We start from the raw sequence: 23,892 nt of genomic DNA on the forward strand, positions 1-23,892 counted from the left end.
TTCACTGCCAGGGCTTAAAAGGTTAATAGAAAATTCCAGCAGTTTATTATCTTACCGTCATAAACATTTAGCATTTAAACTGTTGCCAATTAACAGCTTTGATGTATCCTGTTGGTGGAAATCCCCTTCAACTCCTTCACATTTACACACACACACACACACACACACACACACACCACTTCCTGCTTTCAGTTGGTTAATGTTACTATGCATGAACTGTTTGCTTTTTGATTAGTTTTTTCCTTTCTCTGTCTGAATTCAATGTAATTTTTCATTAATTAAAATATAACAGTAAATATAATTTTTTCATTATTTAAATTATGATGGTAAATTATGATATAGAGTATAATTTACAAAAAGCTTTCTAATGTATCGACGGTGAATATATTCCATACTATTTCATTTTTAATATACTGTATTTACTTATTCATAATTATACAATACTAATAAAATTGTTATCTTATAAATATTGTATCGTAAAATATTATTGTGCTATTACATATTCACAAAGCCAATATTATAACTTATTATTGAATATGGTTTTGAAATTAAAAATATTTGAAATTATTCTTACTTTATTCACAATATTTTTTACTTATTATTTTATATTTCTAATATATATATTATATTTAATAATAATTTTAATCATTTAATAATCATTAGCATATACTATTTTCTCAATATCTTATGCTAATATCATCATAATATCATTTTTATAATTTTTTTTAATTTTTTATTATGATTTTTATTATTACATACAGTCCACCAAGCATATATCATATTTATTGGTTTGTGTCTAACATACTGTACATATTGTACTTCCATCAATTCTTAGACATAATTGTGAGTGTGAATATATTTGGTGAAATAGTATATAATTTAGTGGTTAGCACGCAGGACACACAACTAGGAGACTCGAGTTCAATTCCACCCTCAGGCATCTCTGTGTGGAGTTTGCATGTTCTCCCCGTGCATGCGTGGGTTTTCTCCGGGTACTCCGGTTTCCTCCCACATTCCAAAAACATGCTAGGTTAATTGGCCACTCCAAATTGTCCATAGGTATGAATGTGGGTTTGTTTGTTTGTTATTACTGGATTCAAACACCAAACCAAAAAAAACAGGTTCCTATTATTGTACATAGAAGTAGATTGAAGTAGATTGTCTCCCAGAATAAAACGTTTCCTAAGTAGCTAAATGAGCAAACCATCTGGCGTCTGCAAACTTGTCTCATGCTTTTGGAAATTGGATAAGCGGTAATTGTGACAGATATACAGTAAGTACTTGTGGTTCTTGTGAAGTAAGAGTGAGTTGTGGATTTAGATTGTAGTCTGAATTGAGACAAAGGGATGGAGAGGAATTCGGATACAGTGTCTACTCCATAACGATTTGGAAATTGTTATGATGTTAAAAAAAGAAAGGCGGAGAGGAAGAGCAAAGCTGGCCTGTACTTGGCTTCTGTAACAGAGGGGAAATTCCACGTCGAGTGTCTTTAGTTTCACAGAGAGCACATATCTTGGGAGGCATTGTAATATGTCAACTCCATCAAGTTTACTTTGGCAAATCGTGATTAGGAAAGGCCCACTGCAGCCGTGTATGCAAGTTTCATTCCAGCTGCCTCGAGGGTGCCAACATTCAAACGTATGCATGCATTATATCCCACCCTGTTCCTGCTTTGAATATGTAAGCTACGTCGATGTAGCACACACATGTACAATAATAATGTTTGTTATCAGCTGATAAAAGCATTGTGGCTCAGTGTAGTTACTAACTTTAGCTACATATATCGTAACAACAACTAAGACTTTGTTTACAAGGTTGGTAAGGTAATATTACAGGGGAGGTAAGCCTACGTCTGAAAATGCGAAAAATAGTATAATTATGTTAGCATGCTAACAATTAGCATGATTGCGTGTCTGCTTTAAGGGGAACTGCACTTTTTAAAAAAAATTGCCCATCATTCATAATCCTTCTGTGAAATGTGAACACTTTATTTCCCCTTTTCTGTGCATTTTAACAAAAGAAGCTTAGTATGCTAAGTTAAATGGCTAACAATGCATTCCAATGGGAAGTACCTATTTCGAACAATGAAGCCCTCTAAAAAAGCCTCTAACAACTTCATTTCATTTTCATTTTCCACCGGGGGGTGCTGGAGCCTATCCCAGCTGTCTTCGGGCGAAAGGTGGTGTACACCCTGGACTGGTCGCCAGCCAATCACAGGGCACATATAGACAAACAACCATTCACACTCACATTCATACCTATGTACAATTTGGAGTCGCCAATTAACCTAGCATGTTTTTGGAACACAGGGAGAACATGCAAACTCCACACAGCGATGGCTGAGGGTGGGATTGAACTCGGGTCTCCTTGCTGCACGCTAACCACTCCACCACTGTGCAGCCTCTAACAATGTTTTATCGGTTGATATACATGCTGTGATTATGCATATATACATACAGAGTTGCCATGATGTTCATTGTTAGCTAGCTTATATTAATTAACTTTGTCATGCTAGTATGCACAGAAAAGAAATACGTACGTGTTCATGTGTTACAAAAAAGTGCAGTTCAGCTTTAAGTTCATATTGATGAAAATCGCAAAATAAATTCCAATATGCTAAGTTAGCTATGCTAACAGAAAGGACTTAATAGTGTCTACCTATGAAAATCAATTAAAATGGTACTATACTAATGTTAGCAATGCTAGCACTGCTAACACCTAGCATGATAGTGCAAAGTGTTTTGTATAAGTGTTTACTTATACTTAAAGTATATACTGATGAAAATGGGTAAAAATGCTATTCTGTTAATGTTAGCATGCTAGCATTGCTAACATGAAAAAGTTCAATTTAATTCAATCTTCAGTGCAATCATGCTACACTCTCGGTGGTCTCCTTGCAGCCGGGTTAGCGCCGTTAGCACTTCCATCTCATGCTCCCATGACGACAGACAATAAACATGGTTGATTGAATGTACTAGAGCTTGAGTGTAGGCTATGTTGATGTAATTCAGACGTATAGGGTTGTAAGGGTTGAATGCCAAAGCAGAACATCAGTTAGAGAGGGGAGGGGGATCTGGACAGAAGCCAGTTTTTTTTGCCTTATTTGGCATCAAGGTTTTTATTGGTGCGGGTTTATCATTTGCGGATATGAAACTCCGTCATTACAATTCAGTCATTTTTTAGTCAAAACATCTTTTAAAATTGTTCAAAGCTTTAAAACAGGGGTCTCAAACTCACGGCCCCCGGGCCAAATGCGAGACGCTAGTTTGCGGCCCCCACCTTGATACCAAAGTTTAATGTTGAAATGACAGCTTAAAGCTGTGTGCACACCGGACACAATTAACATGATTTTGCCCCGCCCATACTGTTACCCTACCCTGTTACCCCGCCCTGTTTTGCTTTGGATTAGCAATGAAGCTAAAGGCTTATGACGCTGGGTACAAATAAATGCAGGAAAGGATTTGGAATAAAAGGGAAAATACACGTCAAGATAAAGCATCTCATCAAACATGTTGTTAAAGTTACCACGCTGCTCCCAGATGGAACTGAGTACGATGCTAACTTGCTAATTGGCTAAAATTATTAAGTTTCATTAATGTTCATGTTAAAGGTTAAATAACTGTTAATACTGTACATTTGAATCTGAATAAAATAATTTCTCTACCAACTGTATGTGGTTTCTTACGTTTTTCTTATTTGCTGTTTTATTATTATTTTACTTATTTATTACTGATTGATTGATTTATTGTCTTTATTCTTAATTTGTTTTTTTTTCTTATTTTGTGTATAGAAAAATAGATATTTGAGAACAGTGGAATGTTTTATCCCAACTGTCATTTGGAGCATATTCATATTTTTTATATGTTAGCAATGTCAATCTTATATGGAGAACCAATTTAAATCGGGTTAGAGATCATACTCATTGTTTCTGTTGGTGACATGGTCACCCTTGGAATGTTCTAATTCCTTGTTTTGCTCAGGTTTGCCATATCCTTTCCTGTCGGGATTGTACAATATGTATCTCATTTCATTCAATGTCCTTCCACGCTGCCTCACCTTCCTCTGCTTCTATTAGTCACCCCCTTTATCTTTTAACCGTGTTTTCTCAATTCTTCCTCCCTCTTCCTTATTTACTTCCTTAGCCTGACTGGATAGGCAAGGGCAATGTTGCTGTTTCTGAGATAGCACTTCCTGGTGTTGTTCTAAAGAGGGGGGTGTGGCCAGCCTGCAGCAAGGAATGGAAGGAAGGTGAGGGGGACTGCAGGGTCCGCATGCCCGGTGCAGTCAGAACTCCCGCCTCCCAGAACTGCCTAATGGTCGTCCTCCTCCACAGCTGTTGCATACTGGGACTGGGGTGAAAATCATCCCGGCTCTCTCCTCAGGCACAGTTAGTACTTGAAGAAGCAGGGGTGGGGAGACACGACGAGCGTACGCAGCCAGGGCTGCAACGTGCACACGCAGCCGCACAGACACACACTCCTCCCTCGCTCACCCTTCCTCCCTGTCTCTCTCACTGTGGTGTTGGGCTCAGCTCCTCCACTCATCCGCTGCTGATTCACCCGCTTGCCTCTCCTCTGCCAGTCGCTCTGCCGTGCTGTGCTCTGCCTGCCTGCCTGAGAATGGTCCAGCCGGTGCCTGGGGGTCTGCTGTCGCAGCCTGTCTGAACACACACACAACACACAGGAGTCAGTGGACACGCGGAAGCACACACACATTAGCTGGAGAGCAATGTGAGAGGTAAGAGCTCGCTTCGTAACCCTCCTCCCCGCCTCCATGGTTTATCTCGATCTTTCCTCCTGTGGGTGCTGCAGTCTTGACTTTCCAAAGTGGGCGTCTTTGCATTGGAGCCTAGGCCACAATATGGTGATTGTTTAGGGTCTGGCTCTGTGTATCAAGTCTGTTGGCCAATGGGTTCATTTGTTGCAGTTATAGCCCTTGGCAAGGACACATAGTAAGTAACACTCTTGCCTCAAAGCACACAGTAACCATTTCCTGAGGCTAGTTCACAAAAAAGATTTTCCTATGTATGTACGGTGTCTCTATGCATGTGTGTGGAAGGCTGTTGTTGATCCAGGAGGCAGTGGAATCAATAGATCGCCCACTCAGCTTTCATTCCCTACATCTGACTCAACACTGTTTGGAGTTGTCCTGCAGAGCTTGCTTATGACTAGGAGGAATGGTTACATTCAATTCCCCTCTGCCTCCTCTCTCAGTTGCTGCGTCAGCCTAAAGGAGGGAAACATGGTTTTGCATTTGTGTGTACGTGTGCGGGTGAGTGTGTGTGTGTGTGCAAACTACCGCCCTGCTGCATGTAAATTATATGTGACATGTGAAACTGCTGCTACCTTATATGGTAGGCACAGTATTTCAGTACAGTAGAATCTTGCCAAACATTCCGGGGTCGCGGGAGGAGAGTGTGTGTGTGTGTGAGAGGGTGATTTTGTGCCTGTGTGTGTGGGTGGGTGTGTGTGTCTGAGTGTTTGCATGTGTCTGGTAGAGGGGGAGTTACCGAGAGAGGGACAAAGTTGAGAAAAAGAAACCGGGGCAAGAAGGAAACCAAGCTAATAACTGTGGAGAGAATTTACTTTTTTGGAGTTTGAACTTGATTGAATGTAAGTAATGTTTTTTTTTCCTGTTTTCGTGTGTGGATGATATGATTATAAACAGACCCTAGTCCCTAGTAGGGACAATTACTTAATCACCCGAAGTCAAAAACAACCCAGATTACATCAGCATGTGAGTCTGCTAAAGTCGTGATAGGATCAGAGGATCCTGAGGAGCTTCCAAACTTTTTGTCCTTCTTTGTCTGCTGTGTTCATTACCCCCCCCCCCCACCACCCATCTCTCCTGGCTTTCTTTGGGTGGTGTGTCTGTGGTTGGGGCAATGATGTGGAATGTTGTTGTGACTTAGTGGGAGTCTGTAGGTAGCTCAGACAGTAGCCCACATACACAGTAGTACGTATGCACATGCATGCATGCAGAAAGTACACACAATTTTTAGTTGTGCTTGACAATCTTTAAGTGTGCTTAGCCCACAATCTAGTGCACAGGCAGGATTATATGCTTGACAGCATCTGTGTTGACAGGTTAAGCCTTTATTACGCCAGGGTTTCTCTCTGTGTTCCAACTGTGTTGTGGCCAGTTTTCAACAATATGTCTCAGGTTTGGCCAAGCACCGGACCCACACTCTAATGAAATTCCATGTTGAGCTAAAACGAATTGCTTATGACATATCATCACACCGGTATTTGACTCATTGACCTTTCTCTTATATTTATGTATTTGCACTCTTTTCCAAGTGACTAATAATCAGGCCTGTGGACAGTAAACCTGAGTCACGCAGTTTCTAAAAAACTTTACGAGTCATGTGTTGTAGAGTAAGTAGCTTTTTCGTCGATTATGGTAGTATTTTGTTTTGTCAAGATGTACATTCCCCCCGTTCTCCGGTCCTTCAAATAAAGCAGTGACTATGACATTTAATAACATACATCACCCTGGCAGCCTGTTGTTTTGCCCCCACACCAGGCCACTGGGTATGTCTGCGTCTGCTTTATTAGAAGGTTAAGCAAGCTCTCATCACACCTCACAAGCTTGGCTGTGCTCCCTGAAAAATGATTAACTCAATGAAAGTCATAGAGATAATGACAGTGCGTATATAGAACGTGAACACACCCCATTGAATTATGTATCTGGTTTTCTGATATAAAAAAATGAGACTGCAGTAAATCATTCATTTTGTATTATATTTCAGGTTATAGGTCACAAAAAATAGTTCTTTTTTCATTTTGTTTTTACAAAAATGACGGTATCACTGTCTTACCTTTGACGCAATTACATTTTAGTGTGTATGCAGGAATTTTTATTACATTTTAAGTTGTTTTGAACTTTTCTGTAATTTTTCACATGAATTTGAATGACAAAATCGGTTGGTGCCATCACTGTTAAGGGACACCATTTAACCGTAATCATGGTTAAATGGCTCCAGACCCGACCTTCAATTTTCTTTATTAGAGCCAAATACAAATACAAACCAAAGGCAGCTATATATTCACCTTTATACTAATATTACTCAATGCAGTAGACCTTTTATCACATAAATAAAACTTGTACTTGTATGTGCTACAATAAAAGTGGTGCTTCCGGTACAGATCGAGTAACAATAGTCTGTATTCAAGCAAGAAACATTATAATAGGTAGTACTAGCAGATAATTAATGTTATCAGAATTCCAATACTGTATTGATCCCTTGAAATCATTCAACCATTTTGTAAATTATTGTTTTTGTTGGTTTAATGGCAACTTGCAGAAGTTTTCCCTAGAAAAACAGCAATAAATGAGGAGACAACACTCACTCAGTCAACAACATTTTTCACTGTTGTCTGTGGAAATCAGCCTGCGAACTGCTGACAATGTTTCAGCGTGTTGGCGACACAGACAACAAAAATGAGAGCCGATGAGCCTCTTATTAAACCATAAGGTCAGCCATTATCGTTGATATCCGTTGACTTCACCACATCTTCAACGCGTGTACAAAGATGCAGTGTTGCTGCACACAATCAGATATTCACCACAGCTTAAGAATACACATCTTCATCAGGACACGGTTTGTGTGTTTGTGCTAAACAAGCGTTGTCATTGTGTGCAGAGGTTTTGCTTATAGAAGAATAAACAGGGATTGTTGAACAGGGACTCTAATGCCTTGACCTGTTAGCGACTTGAACCAATGACGATTTTGTTGACAATCCCAACTATGGTGAAGATATTCAGGATAGCGGTGTCTGTGTACTGTCCTATTACTCTTTCTTGCATGCAAGCAGCATGTCTATGAACTGTAGCAGTCAAGGCGATGGCGGAAAGAGTAGCAGCCCTTAATATCTTTCTATGTTTGTCCACGGAAACCTCAAGAGGCCATGTGGTAAACATGTATGTAAAGGTCAGAGGGGGCATTATTGACATGCTATATTCCGAGTATCTGCAGCGGTGCTATCATCATGGAGTCCTGCGGTGTTGTGTTTCCTTCCTTGACTTTGATGACCTGCCACCCTGCCTCCACTTCTATCAGTATGCTGAAACCCAGCAGCAGCAAACAAAAGGAAAACCTTCTGCTCTGCAGTCAAAAGCTGAAAATAGAAGCGCTTGGCTGGAAGCTATCATTTTGTTCATTTCTGTTGCCATAGCAGATGTTGCCGCAAAAACAAGTGTAATATTTGGATTTTGAACGTTCACCCCACAAGTAGTGCGTCGTCTTTTTTTTTTCATCAGGAAGGTCTATCAAAACTGCGAACCGCACCCTTTCTCTTGTTTTCTCATCGCTGCTTGAGCAGTTAGTCATTCTGACAACTCCTGCGACGCACATTGCTTTGATTGCGTCTGCATTTGTGTCTGTTGAGACGTGCTCCTTTCAGCTCCATCCTTGGTCTGACCCTCTGGCAAGGATAGTTTGGCCTACCGGCGCTACTAAAGGGTACAGTTACTATGTGACTCATTAGCAAAGTAAAAGAAGGACATATTTGCTCCTCGTTTCAGCAGTTTGTGCCGTATATACTGGTGTCACATGACCATGATCTGATGTTCAAAACACTTCCTCTTGTCTCGGTCTAACCCGAGGAAGAATGTGATCGCCATCTCACTGATTCTCCTTTTTTTCTCTGTATTATCATCTTCTACTAACATCTTCTACTAGTATGGTTGACTTTGCACTAGCTTTTACATACTTGGCCATGCAATCGGTGGGGATAGGTATGACTTTCGGTATAAGTTAAGTGAAAACAGCATGAATTAATCAACAAAAGTAAAGTAGATCTCTGAAGCCCATTTAAATGAATTAGCTAAAGGGTGTGGCCTTCTGGCAAAAGATCAAGAAATCAATAAGGGAAGGAGGTCCATGTTCAGACATGATGGATCATATCGAGCGCTCATTATGAGGATTATTACACAGCGCTACATCTTGTCTTCCTCTCTCACACACAGAAATGTGCCCGCCTGACTGAAATAGAAAAATTTGAAGCCGATTAAACAGCCAGACAGAACGCAAGGCTTGTCAGCTTTTCATGCATCGAGCCGTCACCGTGTGGCGTATTTGACTGAAGAGAGCCCCATGGCGCAGCCTACGTTAATGTAAGAATTGATGGCTCCACTTCACCTCATTAGTTGCTGTCCAGCTGTGGCTAAAGTTGTATTTGTCCACGCTCACCAGGGGATTCATACAATGTCGTCATATTTTTTTTCCAACAAGCAGAACAGTTCTGTTGACTACGGCATAATTTTTTTTTTACACATTTTTCAATTTTTAGAAATGGCAAGTATCATGATGGTTGGAAGGGTGCAACATGTGGTGCAGTAGGGTGGCCAAAGGGTCCAGCTGTGGCTAAAGTTGTATTTGTCTACGCTCACCAGGGTATTCATACAATGTTGTCATATTTTTTTTCCAACAAGCAGAACAGTTCTGTTGACTACGGCATAATTTTTTTTTTGACTACGGCATAATTTTTTTTTACACATTTTTCAATTTTTAGAAATGGCAAGTATCATGATGGTTGGAAGGGTGCAACATGTGGTGCAGTAGGGTGGCCAAAGGGTCCAGCTGTGGCTAAAGTTGTATTTGTTCACGCTCACCAGGGGATTCATACAATGTTGTCATATTTTTTTCCAACAAGTTCCAACAGTTCTGTTGACTACGTCATAATTTTTTTTTTACACATTTTTCAATTTTTAGAAATGGCAGGTATCATGATGGTTGGAAGGGTGCAACATGTGGTGCAGTAGGGTGGCCGAAGGGTGCAGCCTATCACAATGCAGTTGGATGGGTCCATAGAAAGAACATACTAAATCAAGGTGCATGGCTTTGTGAGCTACTGTGCTGACATACCGTCACATTCCTACAAGCTATCATGGCAGGTTAGTCTTTTCGCTCAAGAAGAACAAATTAATAAAACGTACAGCTCCCACGTCTTCAAGATGACTGACAGTTGGCAGAGCTCCAGGCTTTATTTTTCTGATGTGTAACGATGCCTGCTTTTCTTTCTTTTTTTTTTTGCAAAGCTGTTGTCTGTGAAGTGGTGGGTGGGTCGGAGGCAGTATCATGTCCCTGCGGAAGGGTTTTTTTTCGTCCTTTGTGATGTTATTACAACCTGGAAGTTTAAAACTGACCTTTTGGGAGTCCCTTCTCTCAAAAGTGGAGCAAAGAAATGAGGAATGTTTGGTGCTCATAAACAGGCTATAGGGACACATTTCTGTAAAATAATATTTTTTACAATGATACTATTTAAATATGCGGTGTGACGTGTATAACTACCCCATAATTGTAGAGTTTACATTTTTTGTACTTGTGGCTGGCGTCTGGTGTGTGTTGGGTGCAGTGCAGTGTTTGCATTAAGATAACGCTCGCAAATTCAAAGGTCATACATAACGGGCTGTGCTATGTTTGCTATCAGGATGTAATGCAATTTCAGAGCAGGCTGTAACTCCGCTCTCCCTTCTCGCTCTAAAACACGTTTAACCATGTTGCTGGGTCATCATGACCAAGGGCTGCACTGGTGCAGGGCTTCTTATACTGCGTGTTGCAGTAATGCAGTGTTGTAACATTCACAGTTCCTAGCATTGCTGAAAGTGCACAGGCTGTTCTGGGAAAAAAAATATTTCTCTACATAGGGTGTGGTAATTTACCCTCCTACTTCTCCTCCTCCTTTGATAAGAGTCCTTTGGGAGTCCAACTATTCAAATTGCACCAGAAATAGACTCTGTATTTCATGATTGGGGTTCTAAATAAATGTAATGTATTTAGCATTATTTGGATCTGTTAATGACGCTTTGCCTTCATATGTTAGAATTCATTCCAAAACCGGTGCGCTCCCTCTGGCTGCAGGCAGGTCAGTTTTTGCCTGGCTCCGCCTCCTCTCACCTGGCGCTCGGCCCAGAATGTTGCTGCAACTCTTCCTAGCGCCCATTGGCGCGCATTCTCGCACAGCTTCGCAAGGAGGGAAATGACTAACCTCTTTTTCCCTCATGCCCCAACTTCCCCTTTTCTGTCACTCTCTTCCCGTCTTTCATCTTCAGACATATTTGCAATGACTCTGCCACACTCCACTGTAAGTGTTACAGGATTTTTGATCTCATTTCACATTGCGTTGACTTGGTGGAAAGTTGTGAATGGCTCCTTTGTGCACTCCTGCATGTTGAGTGTGTGTCTGTGTGTGTTTGTGTGCGGTGTGGCGTGATGAGCGTGTGTGCACAGCATGTGTGTTTAGCACAGTGGGCGGGAGAAAGTTTTATTTGTCTAGCTGACAAACGATGCATTTCTGACATTTTTACGCATTCTTCATTTCAACTGTTGCATAGTTTAGTCGCACCGTGACTTGAAGGTCACAACCTGCTCGGAAAAAGTGAAAATACTATTTTTTCCCCTTTTTTTTTTCTCCCCAGAGGAAGTGCCTTTGCTGATGTGTGCCGCAGCTTTGACCTGCTTCTACTGCTGAAGCTCCATCTTCTCCCTCCCTTGCCTCGCTCGCTTGCAAGGAAAAGGTGGCCGCACCCTCCTCAGACTGCGCTCAGACCCGTTCGTCCATCTGCCATCATCACCATCTACCCCACCCAATGAGCCCCGGCCTCAGCTAATTCTCACCTGACAGCCCAGCAGCCCAAATCCACCACAAGGCCCACGCAGAGCATCACACACCTTTGCCTTTTACCTTCGCCTTGGACCCTCTTAAGCCTCCACACAGTCCTCAGTGTCCTTAATCTCGCCCTCTAAAAAGCAGACTACACCCAGACTATCACCTTTGTTGCCTGCTTCACCGCATCGTAACCCGAGGGCTCTATCCTGAGCCACTTTGAAAGTTCTAGAAACGACGGATCAGTGAGCAATAAGAGTGAGGCCAAGAGCAGCAACTTCTTCTTCTTGGGCTACTTCCTGGATATAATCCACTGACTCGGGAAGATGCCGCAATAACGTTCACAGCCTTACTTTGTCCTGCAACATTTCATCCTGGACACTGTCTCACTCAAACAAACAATAACACAGAAGCGTAAGAGAAGTTGTGGATTAAAACAGAAGAGACACTTCGAGTTTGTTTTGCCAGTGTGTTGCCATGGCGATGAACATAGCACAGATCCGTGATACAAAGTGGCTGACACTCGAGGTATGCAGGGAGTTCCAAAGGGGCACGTGCTCCCGCTCGGACCAGGAGTGCAAGTTCGCTCATCCGGCTAAGAGCTGCCAAGTGGAAAATGGACGGGTCATCGCTTGCTTCGACTCACTCAAGGTAAGAACCGTAAGAGAAAACGCAGAGAAGAGAGGAAGTCAGAACAGGAAGTCGGTGGTCAGAGCTCAGACATGCGTGATAATGGCCGTTGATAAGATGTGAGCGCATGCCGCGTGGCAGACATAAAGTCACGAACTAGAAATAGCAGTCGCTTTTACGGCTAGTGTCATTGCTACAGGACACCATCTGGTCCCAGCATGTGCTCTCTCTATGGTCCCGCCCTTTTCTGGTCAGGTGATGAGAACTGAGAACATGTGATTTCGGCCATTGTCTGAGAGGCGGGGAGAGATGAAACTTTTCAGGAAGCACAAGCTTGCAACATCAACTGGGGTAGTGGAACACATGGAGCATGATTACACTGTAAACACTGCTGCATGAATGTAGTGCATAAACACCAGGGTATCACATACAGTATCAGTCAAAACGTTTGGAGACACTTTGTCATTCAAGTATGACGCAAAAGTGTCTCCAAACTTGACTGCCGTTTTATATGTCTGTAACTCAGATGCGAGAAGTGAGGTGATAGCACCATTATGTAGAGCACTTCCTGTGCTTTGGGGTGGTTTACAAAACCAATATATGCATTCATTTCTATGCAAAGGCAAGAAAACAAGCCCAACTTTGTCTTTATTTTCCTCCCTTTTATAAGGGCCTCACTTTTCACTGACTTTCCAGCTTTGTCACACTTGGACATTTTCGGAATCTGACAAACGGTAGTGGTGACTCATCGTTTTTGGCCGTGTGAGAGAAGGGCAGGGTTAGGATGAGGACACTCAGGAGACGTTTATAGAAGTTTATAGCCAGATGTGGACATAAGATCAACCCCTAAATTTCCTCCTCAATGTGCCTGTGTGTGTACGTGTGGAAATAAACGAAATAAAATGAGAACACAATCACAATCTGGCCTGTGTGAGATTGTCAGCAATTGCGTGGAAAAGGCTGCAATTAATGAGGGCATCAATAAAGAACAAAAGGTTAAAATTGAATCTCCACATTAGGAATACACATGATTGGAAGTGAAAGTGTTGGTTTTTTACTTACAGTTGGTGCCCTAATTGTGCAAAGAAATAATGTCCGTGACCCAAAGAGCACTAAAATTACAGCAAGTCTGCATTTACATAATGGCAAAGTCATTATATTACTGCTGGAGTGATTCTATAACTTTGTTCAGTAGATGTGCAGACCTCTGCCAAGGCTGCACAATGATTTTTTTTTGTCAGTACACACATTGTGCACCTTATTCTACATCAGGGGTCTCAAACTCAATTTACTTGGGGGCCACTGGAGCTCGGGTCTGGGTGAGACTGGGCCGCATCAGGTTTAAAAAAAACAAAAACAAAAAAAAACAAATTTATTAAAAAAAAAAAATTAAAACTTCGCTTTGGTTCCAATTTTCTACAATAAAAGCTCTGATAAAACATTCCACTGTTCTCAAATATCTTAATTTTTATTTTTTACACAAAATAAGATGAAAAATAAATAAACAAATCAAGAATATCATTCATTCATTCATTTTCTACCGCTTTTTCCTTACGAGGGTCGCGGGGGTGCTGGAGCCTATCCCAGCTGTCTTCGGGCGAGAGGCGGGGTACACCCTGGACTGGTCGCCAGCCAATCACGGGGCACATATAGACAAACAACCATTCACACTCACATTCATACCTATGGACAATTTGGAGTGGCCAATTAACCTAGCATGTTTTTGGAATGTGGGAGGAAACCGGAGTACCCGGAGAAAACCCACGCATGCACGGGGAGAACATTCAAACTCCACACAGAGATGCCCGAGGGTGGAATTGAACCCTGGTCTCCTAGCTGTGAGGTCTGCGCGCTAACCACTAGACCGCCGTGCACATTTGGCCCAGACATTTTCACTGTTTCATTCACGTTTTTGTTTAAATATATTTGGAGAACAATTCCCAAAATAAAGCAAACCAAAAGGCGGCTGTTGGATTTGACGTCACGGCGGCAGAATAAAACCTCGCTCCTCAGCAGAACTTCCATCGATTGCCGCAGTCGTTACACAACGACCCTAACAAGACCTTTACTTCCTGGTTTTCAGAAACTAATAAAAAGATGATAGGCTACATTAGCATTCATGATAGCAAACATTACCTTTTTAAATAACTTTTGACCCACTTGACAAGCAAATAAGTTAGCTAAAGACACTTTTTACTGCACATTTTATTAAGAAGACATAGTATATATTAGATAGCTTGTTTCGGTTATGTTAGTGTTAGCAAATGTCCAAACAGCTAACTAAAAGACACATTCATGGAATGCTTTACCTGTTTTTATGGGTGTTTTAGTGACGGATGAAGTTGGAAGTTGTGGTGTGAGTGATTTTTCAGCTGCAGACCTTGCATACCGCAGTTCTTTTCTAAATACCGTCATCGACAAGATGTGTTGACCATATTCGTCTGGGCAGAGTTCTACTGTAAAATAGCATGATCATTAGGGTGCATCAAAAAACACAATTATTGAATTTTGATATGGCTGGGTACTAAAAGTGTTCCAATATATGTAGAAACAACACATAGAAAATATTTTTACAATACATGATTATTTAGGGGTGCCACCATACATCTGTTTTTGTGGAATAAAGTGGTGAACAGTTCAATGGTCGCCATGGAGATTTGAGGTCAGCAAAGACTGCAGCTCAAGAACTCTGAGGTGATCTTTATGTTTTTGTTGGTATTTATACTCCTATTACATATTACTAGCAAATTTGTGGTTTTGTTTTTGTAATTTGAATGATTTGTAGTCATATTTATAGGTATTTAGTGCTCATTGCCTCTACTGTAGCTAACATTAGCTAGCTACAGTTTGCTAATGACTGTTAGCTAATAACTGAGCAAGCATAACATCAACAACAGTAATATAGAGTAGACAGTTTTGCTAATGCCTCATATTTATTGAGAGTGGTACTGTAGTCCTACATAATCTGATATACACTTGTCCATTTATTATTTTATTTTTTTATTTTTATTTTATTTTATTTTATTTTACTGTGCAGCACAACCCACCAGCTCTCCTAAGATGCTGCCCTCTGGTCTTTGGTCTGGGCCCCCTTTGATAACCCTATAGAAAATGATGCTGTATACAAGTTCATTGTACTCAACATTTCCAGGTCAACTTTTGGGCAATTAGACTAGAAATTGCACATTTTCCAAAATTTTACAAAAGTTTATGTGTGAGGTGGCACCCCTAAATCTCAAAGGATTTCCTCAAAACTTTGCAAAAGACATTTTTATGTTCATTAGAAAAAAATGGAATGCCAGCCAAATTGATATTATGAAATTAAAATTTCCCATTCAAATTTGATGCACCCTAACGATCATGTTTCAAAATAAAACATAAATTCTAACTTAATCTAACTTTTCATGAAGACCAGGTCATTAGCACATCTTAAGTCTTCAGATTTTGCGACTCGAGTCACGTTATGACTTGGCATGGTGTCAATTAGAGACTCTTGCAGTTATTTGCTTTTGCAGACCATGCCACTGATGACTACAGGCAGGGGCGCTGTTTGCCATTAGGCAAAGCATGCAACGGCTTGGTGCCCCAGCCCAGTTGGGAGCCCTGAGGGTTGACAAACATTGAACTTTTACAACAGTGATGCTATGCAAAGGGGCACCACGTGAATATTTGCAACAGACTCTTAAGGTACTGGCCCGGCATGCAAAGTACAGTATTTTTCTGTGATTTTATGCATGGGGTTGTTTGAGAAATTGTGGTTTGAAACAAACAGAAAATATATTCCTTTTTTTTTAATAGGTTCTGTTAATGTACCTTTGAATGTTATTCCTTTTTTTTAATAGGTTCTGTTAATGTATCTTTGAATGTTAATGATTCGGGTACTCTCCTATAACTGTGCTAATAAATAGAACAGTGTAGGTAACAAAAAAAGACTTCCATCATTTGATCTCTTGCTACGAAAAGGATGTGCAGATGACCCTCATTCGCTCTCAACCATCTGTATGTCGTGATCCCTTTGTTCAATATCGTGTAGACTTTCACTGACACAGCAGTGGGGGCTGCAGTGTGGAGGCGAAAGCCTCTCGATATGTGAACACGTGTTTAAATTGTCATTCATGCTGACAGAAAGGTCAGCTACCGGAAAGGAGTAACTGACAGACGTGTAGTCGGCTTATTCAAGGCAACTGGGGGGGGGGCTATTTGAGGACTTTTGGACTAATTTTCCATGAGGTCTTGTGTATAATATTGTGTATAAAAATGTATAATACTTACTCTTGTAATGAAAAAAACCAACAGAAACAAGTGAGGGACTGATTTGATGTTTATATTCCAAATGATAACCCAAAACAGACACTCGCCATTTAGTTCTCACTCAGGTAGTCATTATCCTATTGCATGACCCCGCCTCCTCGGTGTCCTGCAGCTTCTTGGATATGCATGGGCACCCTCTTACTCGCTGTGAGAGAGGATCGACCTTCTTGTGGAGTGTGTATAATTAGAACAGGTCTCACATGATCATCATTGCATAGCTGAGCAGGTCACACCCAAACTCAGTCATTTCACCACTCTCTCTCTCTGGCCTCTTTATTTTTCACGCTATACACTTAACAAATCCAAGAGGGAATAGGGGAGTAGAATTTGAACCAGCAGGAGAAGAGACAGTCACATTTTTGTAATATAAGATGTTCATGACAGTAATCAGATATCTCAATGGGTCCTTAAATCCCAGCACACCGCCTCGCTCCCTGCTGCCCTGTGTGTGTGTTGGATGTTTGGTGGAGCGCACACAACTCAGCGACGTGGAAGTGGTGTAAATATTTGGAAAAGGGATAATGGCAGGCTGGACCGCCACTGATTTTAAAGTTGACTTGTAACTTTTTAATGATTAACTCGAAAAGCAGAAGGTTAAGGATGGTATTTGCAAATGGATACAGTGTGGCGTTTCAGCATGGTTCCCAAATGCCAGGCAAATGGGCACTAGGGTGGAAGAACCCCAACGCTTCACAACCATTTTATGATTACATACCGCAGATCTTATCATTTCGGCTCCTCGCACAAAAAAACAGTGGAAGGTCGAACACAGTTTGTTCCAAGATGTTCTGATTTGTTGACATTTGAAGCATTCCTCTTAGGAAATATTGAAAATAAAAATAATCTTTTTCTAAGGGTCAAATTGTTTTAGTCATAAAAACCTTTATTGTTTTAGGTTTTACATTTTAACATTCTCAAAGGCCCTCTTTTATGCAAAATTGACTTTTTAATATTTAAAGTGGACCTGTTATGCTTTTGCTACACATCTTAAAACAAATCTTGGAGCTCTACTAACTAACCGTCAGTCAGCTACAGATATGCCTTACTACATATTTCATTTTTCTGCAGGGAATAGGCTAGAAATTGCTTTTTGACGTATATATCAATATATACTTCTTCTACATTCTTGCAATAAGAAGAACACTAGCTAAAAGCTCAACAGAGTCAAACAGAACACAATTGAACTTGTTTTCAGCATTTAGCCATTTAAATAAGACCAGCATGTGTCAGGAATAAGTCCATAGAACTTTATTATTATTATGATTATTTTCTGTTCCTTGTTTTCAAATGGAAATGTTGGACTAATGAAAGGTTTGCTAAACCTGATGGGTGATGTGGTGTAATTACCTTAAATTACAATGATAATTAGGTAATACGTGTGAACCTTGTGGTTGTTATTACATAAATATGATAAGTAGTTTCTAGTTTTTCATATGGAATGAGTCTGACTTAGTGGTTGTGCATGACATAAATCATGTAAAATGGCAGTAGCGCGCCTCCTACACAGCGTAATGTTCCATCCTACTTTACATTTAAAGCAAGTCTATTCTCGTCATTTCTTTCCACTGTTGCTTATTTTCACTCTCCTCCCATCTTGATTTCCTACTCAGTCTGGTTTTTACCTCAGGTCACACCCATCCTGGAGCTGCAAGGGTCACATTACACACACCACGCACACACCACGCACATAGATCCATGTGGTGTGAGTTTAGGTAAATGACATCAACTGTGACCGTGTGTGAACTCACCAGCGGCAAGGCCTAGTCTAACCAAACAAGTCACACACCGTCATAAAAAAAAATCAGAGTGTTAACGGTCTACAACAGAGAAGTTTGAATACGTACTGTCGCGCCATTAACTTTGCACTCTGTCTGCGTGCTCGCCCGACACACCCACCGTGATCATGTCTGACTTGTGAGGAAAAACAGGCCGCCCGTGTGTACATGCACACGTGTGTGTGTTGCATCTGTGTTAGTGGTGCTGTTGGAGCAGGTTCCTCCTCAGAGCCAAGATTACATTCTCACAGAGCCCAGGCCTCATACCTTATCTTCTCTCTATCCTTTTCCCTCCATCTTTCTCTGTCCGTCTCGTTTTTTCTTATGCTATGACAGCATGTTTATATATAGTGTTTAGGTAGAACAGTCAGGTGAAACATACACATATACACGGTGGTGTCATTTTAGATACGTTCCTCGTCGACAGAAGTTGTCCCTACTTGGGTGTAAAATCAACATGTCACGCTTAACGTGTGGTTGTGTTCAAGTTGGAGTTCAAGGGGCTAATGTGTATTTGACACTTGTGTCATATGCGATGCACTAAATTAAACAACACAATGCACATGGCCCCATTGAAGCACCAGTTGCCTTTTTAGTAGCAGGGGAACAGTTGGTATAATCCAGTGCTAAATCATCCAATGTGACGTGTTAACAAAGACGAGTCCTGGGTTAACCTTTCATATAAATATATTAGTGGAGGGAAGGAGAAGACTTCGATGTAGGCGCGACAGCTTGAGAAACATAAAGAAAAGCATCTTTTAATATTGTTATGCAAAATTTGTGTTTAGTTCCAACAATGAGCAGCTAAACACAGTCTGTAGTATATATATCAAAGTATATATATATGTGACACATGTACATACACCAGGGGTCTCAAACTCAATTTACCTGGGGGCCACTGGAGCTAGGGTCTGGGCGAGGCTGGGCCGCATCAGCCCCCCCCCCCCCCCCTCAAAAAAACGCATTTATTAAAAACAGAAGAATGAATAAACTTGGCTTTGGTTCCGATTTTCTACAATAAAAGCTCTGATAAAACATTCCACTGTTCTCAAATATCTTACTTTTTATTTTTCTACACAAAATAAGATGAAAAATAAATAAACAAATCAAGAATAAAGAAAATCAATCAATCAGTAATAAATAAATAAATATAATAATAATAATAAAACGGCAAATAATAAAAACTAGTTGGTGGGTAGACAAATAATTTTTTTCAGATTAAAGTGAACAAAGCATTATTAGAGCCCTGTAGACATGACAAAACACGACTATAGTCACATTTATACTCTTTTTATTTACAACATATTGCGCAACTGCAGGGTCTTGTGACACATGCTAACTCGCAAACTAGAGAGCTAGCGACCTAAACAGTAGCTTATTTCCTTTAAACTTAAAAAGCCAAAAACTTACCACTTCCACACGGATAGGGAGGATAACTATTAACAGTTATTTAACCTTTAACATGAACATTAATCAAACGTAATAATTTTTTCTGGGTACATGATACCATACAGCATCCATATCAAACTTGCGGGGGCCGCACTAACATTAAACTTTCATATCAAGGCGGGGGCCTCAAACTAGTGTCCTGCGGGCCACATTTGGCCCACGGGCCGCATGTTTGAGACTCCTGACATACACAATAAAGTATGTGGTCATCTATAAATATATATATTGATATTATGAAGTGGCTGCATGTTGAGCGAGTAGTTAGCACGCAGGCCTCACAGCTAGAAGACCCGAGTTCAATTCCACCCTTGGCCATCTCTGTGTGGAGTTTGCATGTTCTCCCCGTCTAGGAGACCCGAGTTCAATTCCACCCTCGGCCATCTCTGTGTGGAGTTTGCATGCGTGGGTTTTCTCCGGGTACTCCGGTTTCCTCCCACATTCCAAAAACATGCTAGGTTAATTGACCACTCCAAATTGTCCATAGGTATGAATGTGAGTGTGAATGGTTGTTTGTCTATATGTGCCCTGTGATTGGCTGGCGACCAGTCCAGGGTGTACCCCGCCTCTCGCCCAAAGACAGCTGGGATAGGCTCCAGCAACCCCCGCGACCCTCGTGAGGAAAAAGCGGTAGAAAATGAATGAATGAATGAATTAATGTACATTTATATGTGATGATTTTTAGCTATTTAGACAATCATAGCTGTGAGTTGAGTCCTTTTTTAGTGTATAGTAAATCTATACTGTTATACAAGCTGCACACTGACTACTCTAAAGTGCATTAAAGTTGAATTTCAATAGATTTGCACCTTGAGAAGATATACTAGCATATCCATTACTGAACATGCTTGAGAAGAAAATGTGTGTATAGCTGCACCACAGAGCTGAATGGACCAGAATTAACCAGACTAAACCTTCCTTGGGTTGATACGATCTAAATATGTTAATGCAGTGTTTATCTACACAACAGCCTGAGCATGTAGAATCCACAGACGCCTGATCCTCCCTGGCGACTCGCCACCATGTGCTTGGCCAAAGAAAACATGGATATGTAAAGGGAATATGACACCTGTTTGCAGTATTATAACGTCAGAAGGTGACAAAGACAAATGTGTTTTCAGGTTGAAGTAATCAGGTACATTTGTTTTTAGTAGCTATGTACTGGTCTCCAGCCAGTCCTGCAGAGATGTTGTAATTCAGGCTACACAGGGTTCTGCAGTCCACACGTATATTCTCTACGCTTAATTGAATTTTTAATTGGATATCTGTGGGTGAATCCATGATGAAATCATCCTTTAAGTTTATTAGGCAAGGATTCAGTCATCCATAAGGTGCAAGCTTCTTCTTAAAGTGAGCTTCTTTAATGATGCAAAGCTGCGCGGTTTGTTGTTGTCTCAGGTTTTATGAAGAGCTGACTTCCAAACATGACAGGTGCTATTGTTTTGTCTCAGTGTTGATGGCTCGCTTCTTATGGCTTTGTCAACCTTTATGCCAAGGGGATTTAACACGCACACACACTAATCTGAACATACACCACTGCATTCTTTCGCCGCTCTTTCTGTGGTGTGCACATCCTCATCAGATCACTATGCATTTTGTCAACAACAGCCTGTCTTTTCTCCTCAGTGTCAGCTGACCCTCTCCCGCCATCACACTCGCTCCCTTTATAATACTAATACAATGATCACTCCTCTCTCTTTCTGTGCGTGTGCCTATATAACCAGTCCTGGAGGTATCATACACATACAGTATATTATGCCAAGGTATACTGTAAACCAGGGGTCTCAAACTCAGTTTACCTGGGGGCCACCGGAGCTAGGTTCTGGGTGAAGCCGGGCCGCATCAGGTTTTCAAAAAAACCCCAAAACGCATTTATTAAAAACTGGAAAAAAAATCAATAAAAATCTTCAATGCTTTTGCTTCAGCTATACCCTACACTTTTTCAGTACTTTGGTTCCGGTTTTCCACACCAAAATATCTGATAAAACATTTCACTGTTCTCAAATATCTTAATTTTAATTTTTCTACACACAAAATAAGATTAAAAAAACAAACAAATTAAGAATTAAGACAATAAATCAATCAATCAGTAATAAATAAGTAAAATAACAATAAAACAGCAAATAAGAAAAACATAAGAAACCACATACAGTTTTATTTTTTTTTTTATTATTTTTTTCAGATTCAAATGTACAGTATTAACAGTTATTTAACCTTTAACATGAACATTAATGAAACTTAATAATTTTACCCAATTAGCAAGTTAGCATCGTACTCAGTTCCATCTGGGAGCAGCGTGGTAACTTTAACAACATGTTTGATGAGATGCTTTATCTTGACGTGTATTTTCCCTTTTATTCCAAATCATTTCCTGCATTTATTTGTACCCAGCGTCATAAGCCTTTAGCTTCATTGCTAATCCAAAGCAAAACAAGGTAGCGTAACAGGGTAGGGTAACAGTATGGGCGGGGCAAAATCATGTTAATTGTGTCCGGTGTGCACACAGCTTTAAGCTGTCATTTCAACATTAAACTTTGGTATCAAGGTGGGGGCCTCAAACTAGCGGCCCACAGGCCAAACGCGGCCCGTGGGGCGCGAGTTTGAGACCCTTGCTGTAAACACTTCAATGTTTGTTTACTCTGCTGGGGGAAAATATTGCTGCTTCTGTATCGGCATTGTCATATTCACTTTTGCAAGAATGCACTTCAAATAGAGGTGACGGGGATGTCACCAGGGATATCAATGATAAAAGCACATCACTGTATTCATCTCACATGTGACAACGGAGCAGTGGTGTCCATATTTGCCCTGTGGGCTATTTGCATCCTCAGCTTGTTTTACCTCCAAGTTGAAACACAATACTTTCCATGGCCTTGACCAACCACATTTTTATTATTATTGACCATGAGTAAAAATGAGTGAAAAAACACATGAATATAATATGGTATTGTTATTAGCCATATTGTATTGAGTGGGCGGCTTACGCTTACCAAGGTTGCAATAAGTTGAGTCTGCTATTTTTTGTCATTATTTTTTTTTTTACTTTTTGCCATTTCTGTGTAGATCGATACTCAAATATCGATACTATCAAAGCCGGGCTTGCCTTACCTGGTCACACCAGGTTATGTCCAGACTTTCAGCTCAAAATCAGCTTTGAAAGCACCGCTGTTTGAGTGTGTAACTCATTCGGAGATGGTGTCACTACTTCGCTAGCATTCTCTGATTAAACTCTCCATAAGAAATATAGCTTTTCAGCCGAGAGAATACGCCACCATAAGATTAAATATTGGTTTGGCCAATGTTAGCAGACGTATATGTCACAGTAGTCCTTGCATGAGTACTCAGCCCATTAGTCTTCCTTTATTACAATATTTACTGGAGGAATAAGCTCCTTAAGGCGTCAAAGCACGGCTTTATTCTAACAAAAAGGAAATATTTTTCAAAATGGAAAAAGGTCGCCACAAAACTCATCAACAGTGATTACAGCATTTTATAATTTACAGCAGTAAAATTGTAATTATTGAGATTTTTTGAGATAACCAAAGACAATACAACACACAGTATTTTTCTTGGATTTTTTTTTTCTCAAGTTTATTGACCACTGAATGTTTAATCCATCATCACAAAATGATGTGTGCTGCCTTAAATGCGTCAAGAATCCAACCTTTCAGAGTCATGTGGGCAAAATTACGACTTCCTGGGTAAACTTTGTGGTACACGTTTCAGTTTGAAAATAAAAAAAAATATTTTAAAAAGCACAGGCCCCTTTTTTTATAACAATGTTGCGAAAGTGGTTTGGCAAAGCCTTGACTCTATTTTCTTTGGAACTGTTTTTGTGTTTGTCTGTGCCTGTGTGGCAATTTCCTGCCTCCGAATGAACGTGTTTGCTCTGAAGGGGAGGAGACATCCAGCTCAGGCTATATTTAAGAGAGATTGGTCACTTCTCTGAAATGTTGGTGTAAACTTTGGCACAACGACCTCTTCTTATCACAGTTACTTACAGTTACTTTTTCCGTGGGCTTTATTTGAGATAGGTTTGTGGTTTCAAGCAATTAAAGTGGTGGAAGTTACCATTCTGGATAACTTACTTCAATGAGACCTGAATGGTAAACGCATATTGT

General features: G+C 40.6%; 1 protein-coding gene across 17 annotated transcripts in view; it reads left to right on the forward strand.

The window, feature by feature from the left end:
- Positions 1-4,412: 4,412 nt before the first annotated feature.
- Positions 4,413-23,892, forward strand: part of mbnl1 (muscleblind-like splicing regulator 1) — a 47,525-nt gene continuing 28,045 nt past the window's right edge. For 2 of the 17 annotated variants that reach the window (XR_013627563.1, XM_058069064.2), the window contains exons 1-2: positions 4,493-4,737; positions 11,422-12,260. Coding sequence is in view for 16 of the 17 variants with exons in the window: in XM_058069064.2 (XP_057925047.2) it covers positions 12,087-12,260 (174 nt within the window). In the remaining variant the exon portion in view is untranslated. Of the gene's footprint in view, positions 4,738-5,401; positions 5,613-10,795; positions 11,088-11,421; positions 12,261-23,892 lie in introns of those variants that run through there. The other 15 variants (XM_058069071.2, XM_058069081.2, XM_058069075.2 and 12 more) reach the window with 12 other exon arrangements.

The sequence above is a fragment of the Doryrhamphus excisus genome, linkage group LG6 (assembly GCF_037039965.1).
Source record: "Doryrhamphus excisus strain RoL-2023G ecotype Guam linkage group LG6, RoL_Dexc_Guam_v1.1, whole genome shotgun sequence".
NCBI lineage: Eukaryota > Metazoa > Chordata > Actinopteri > Syngnathiformes > Syngnathidae > Doryrhamphus > Doryrhamphus excisus.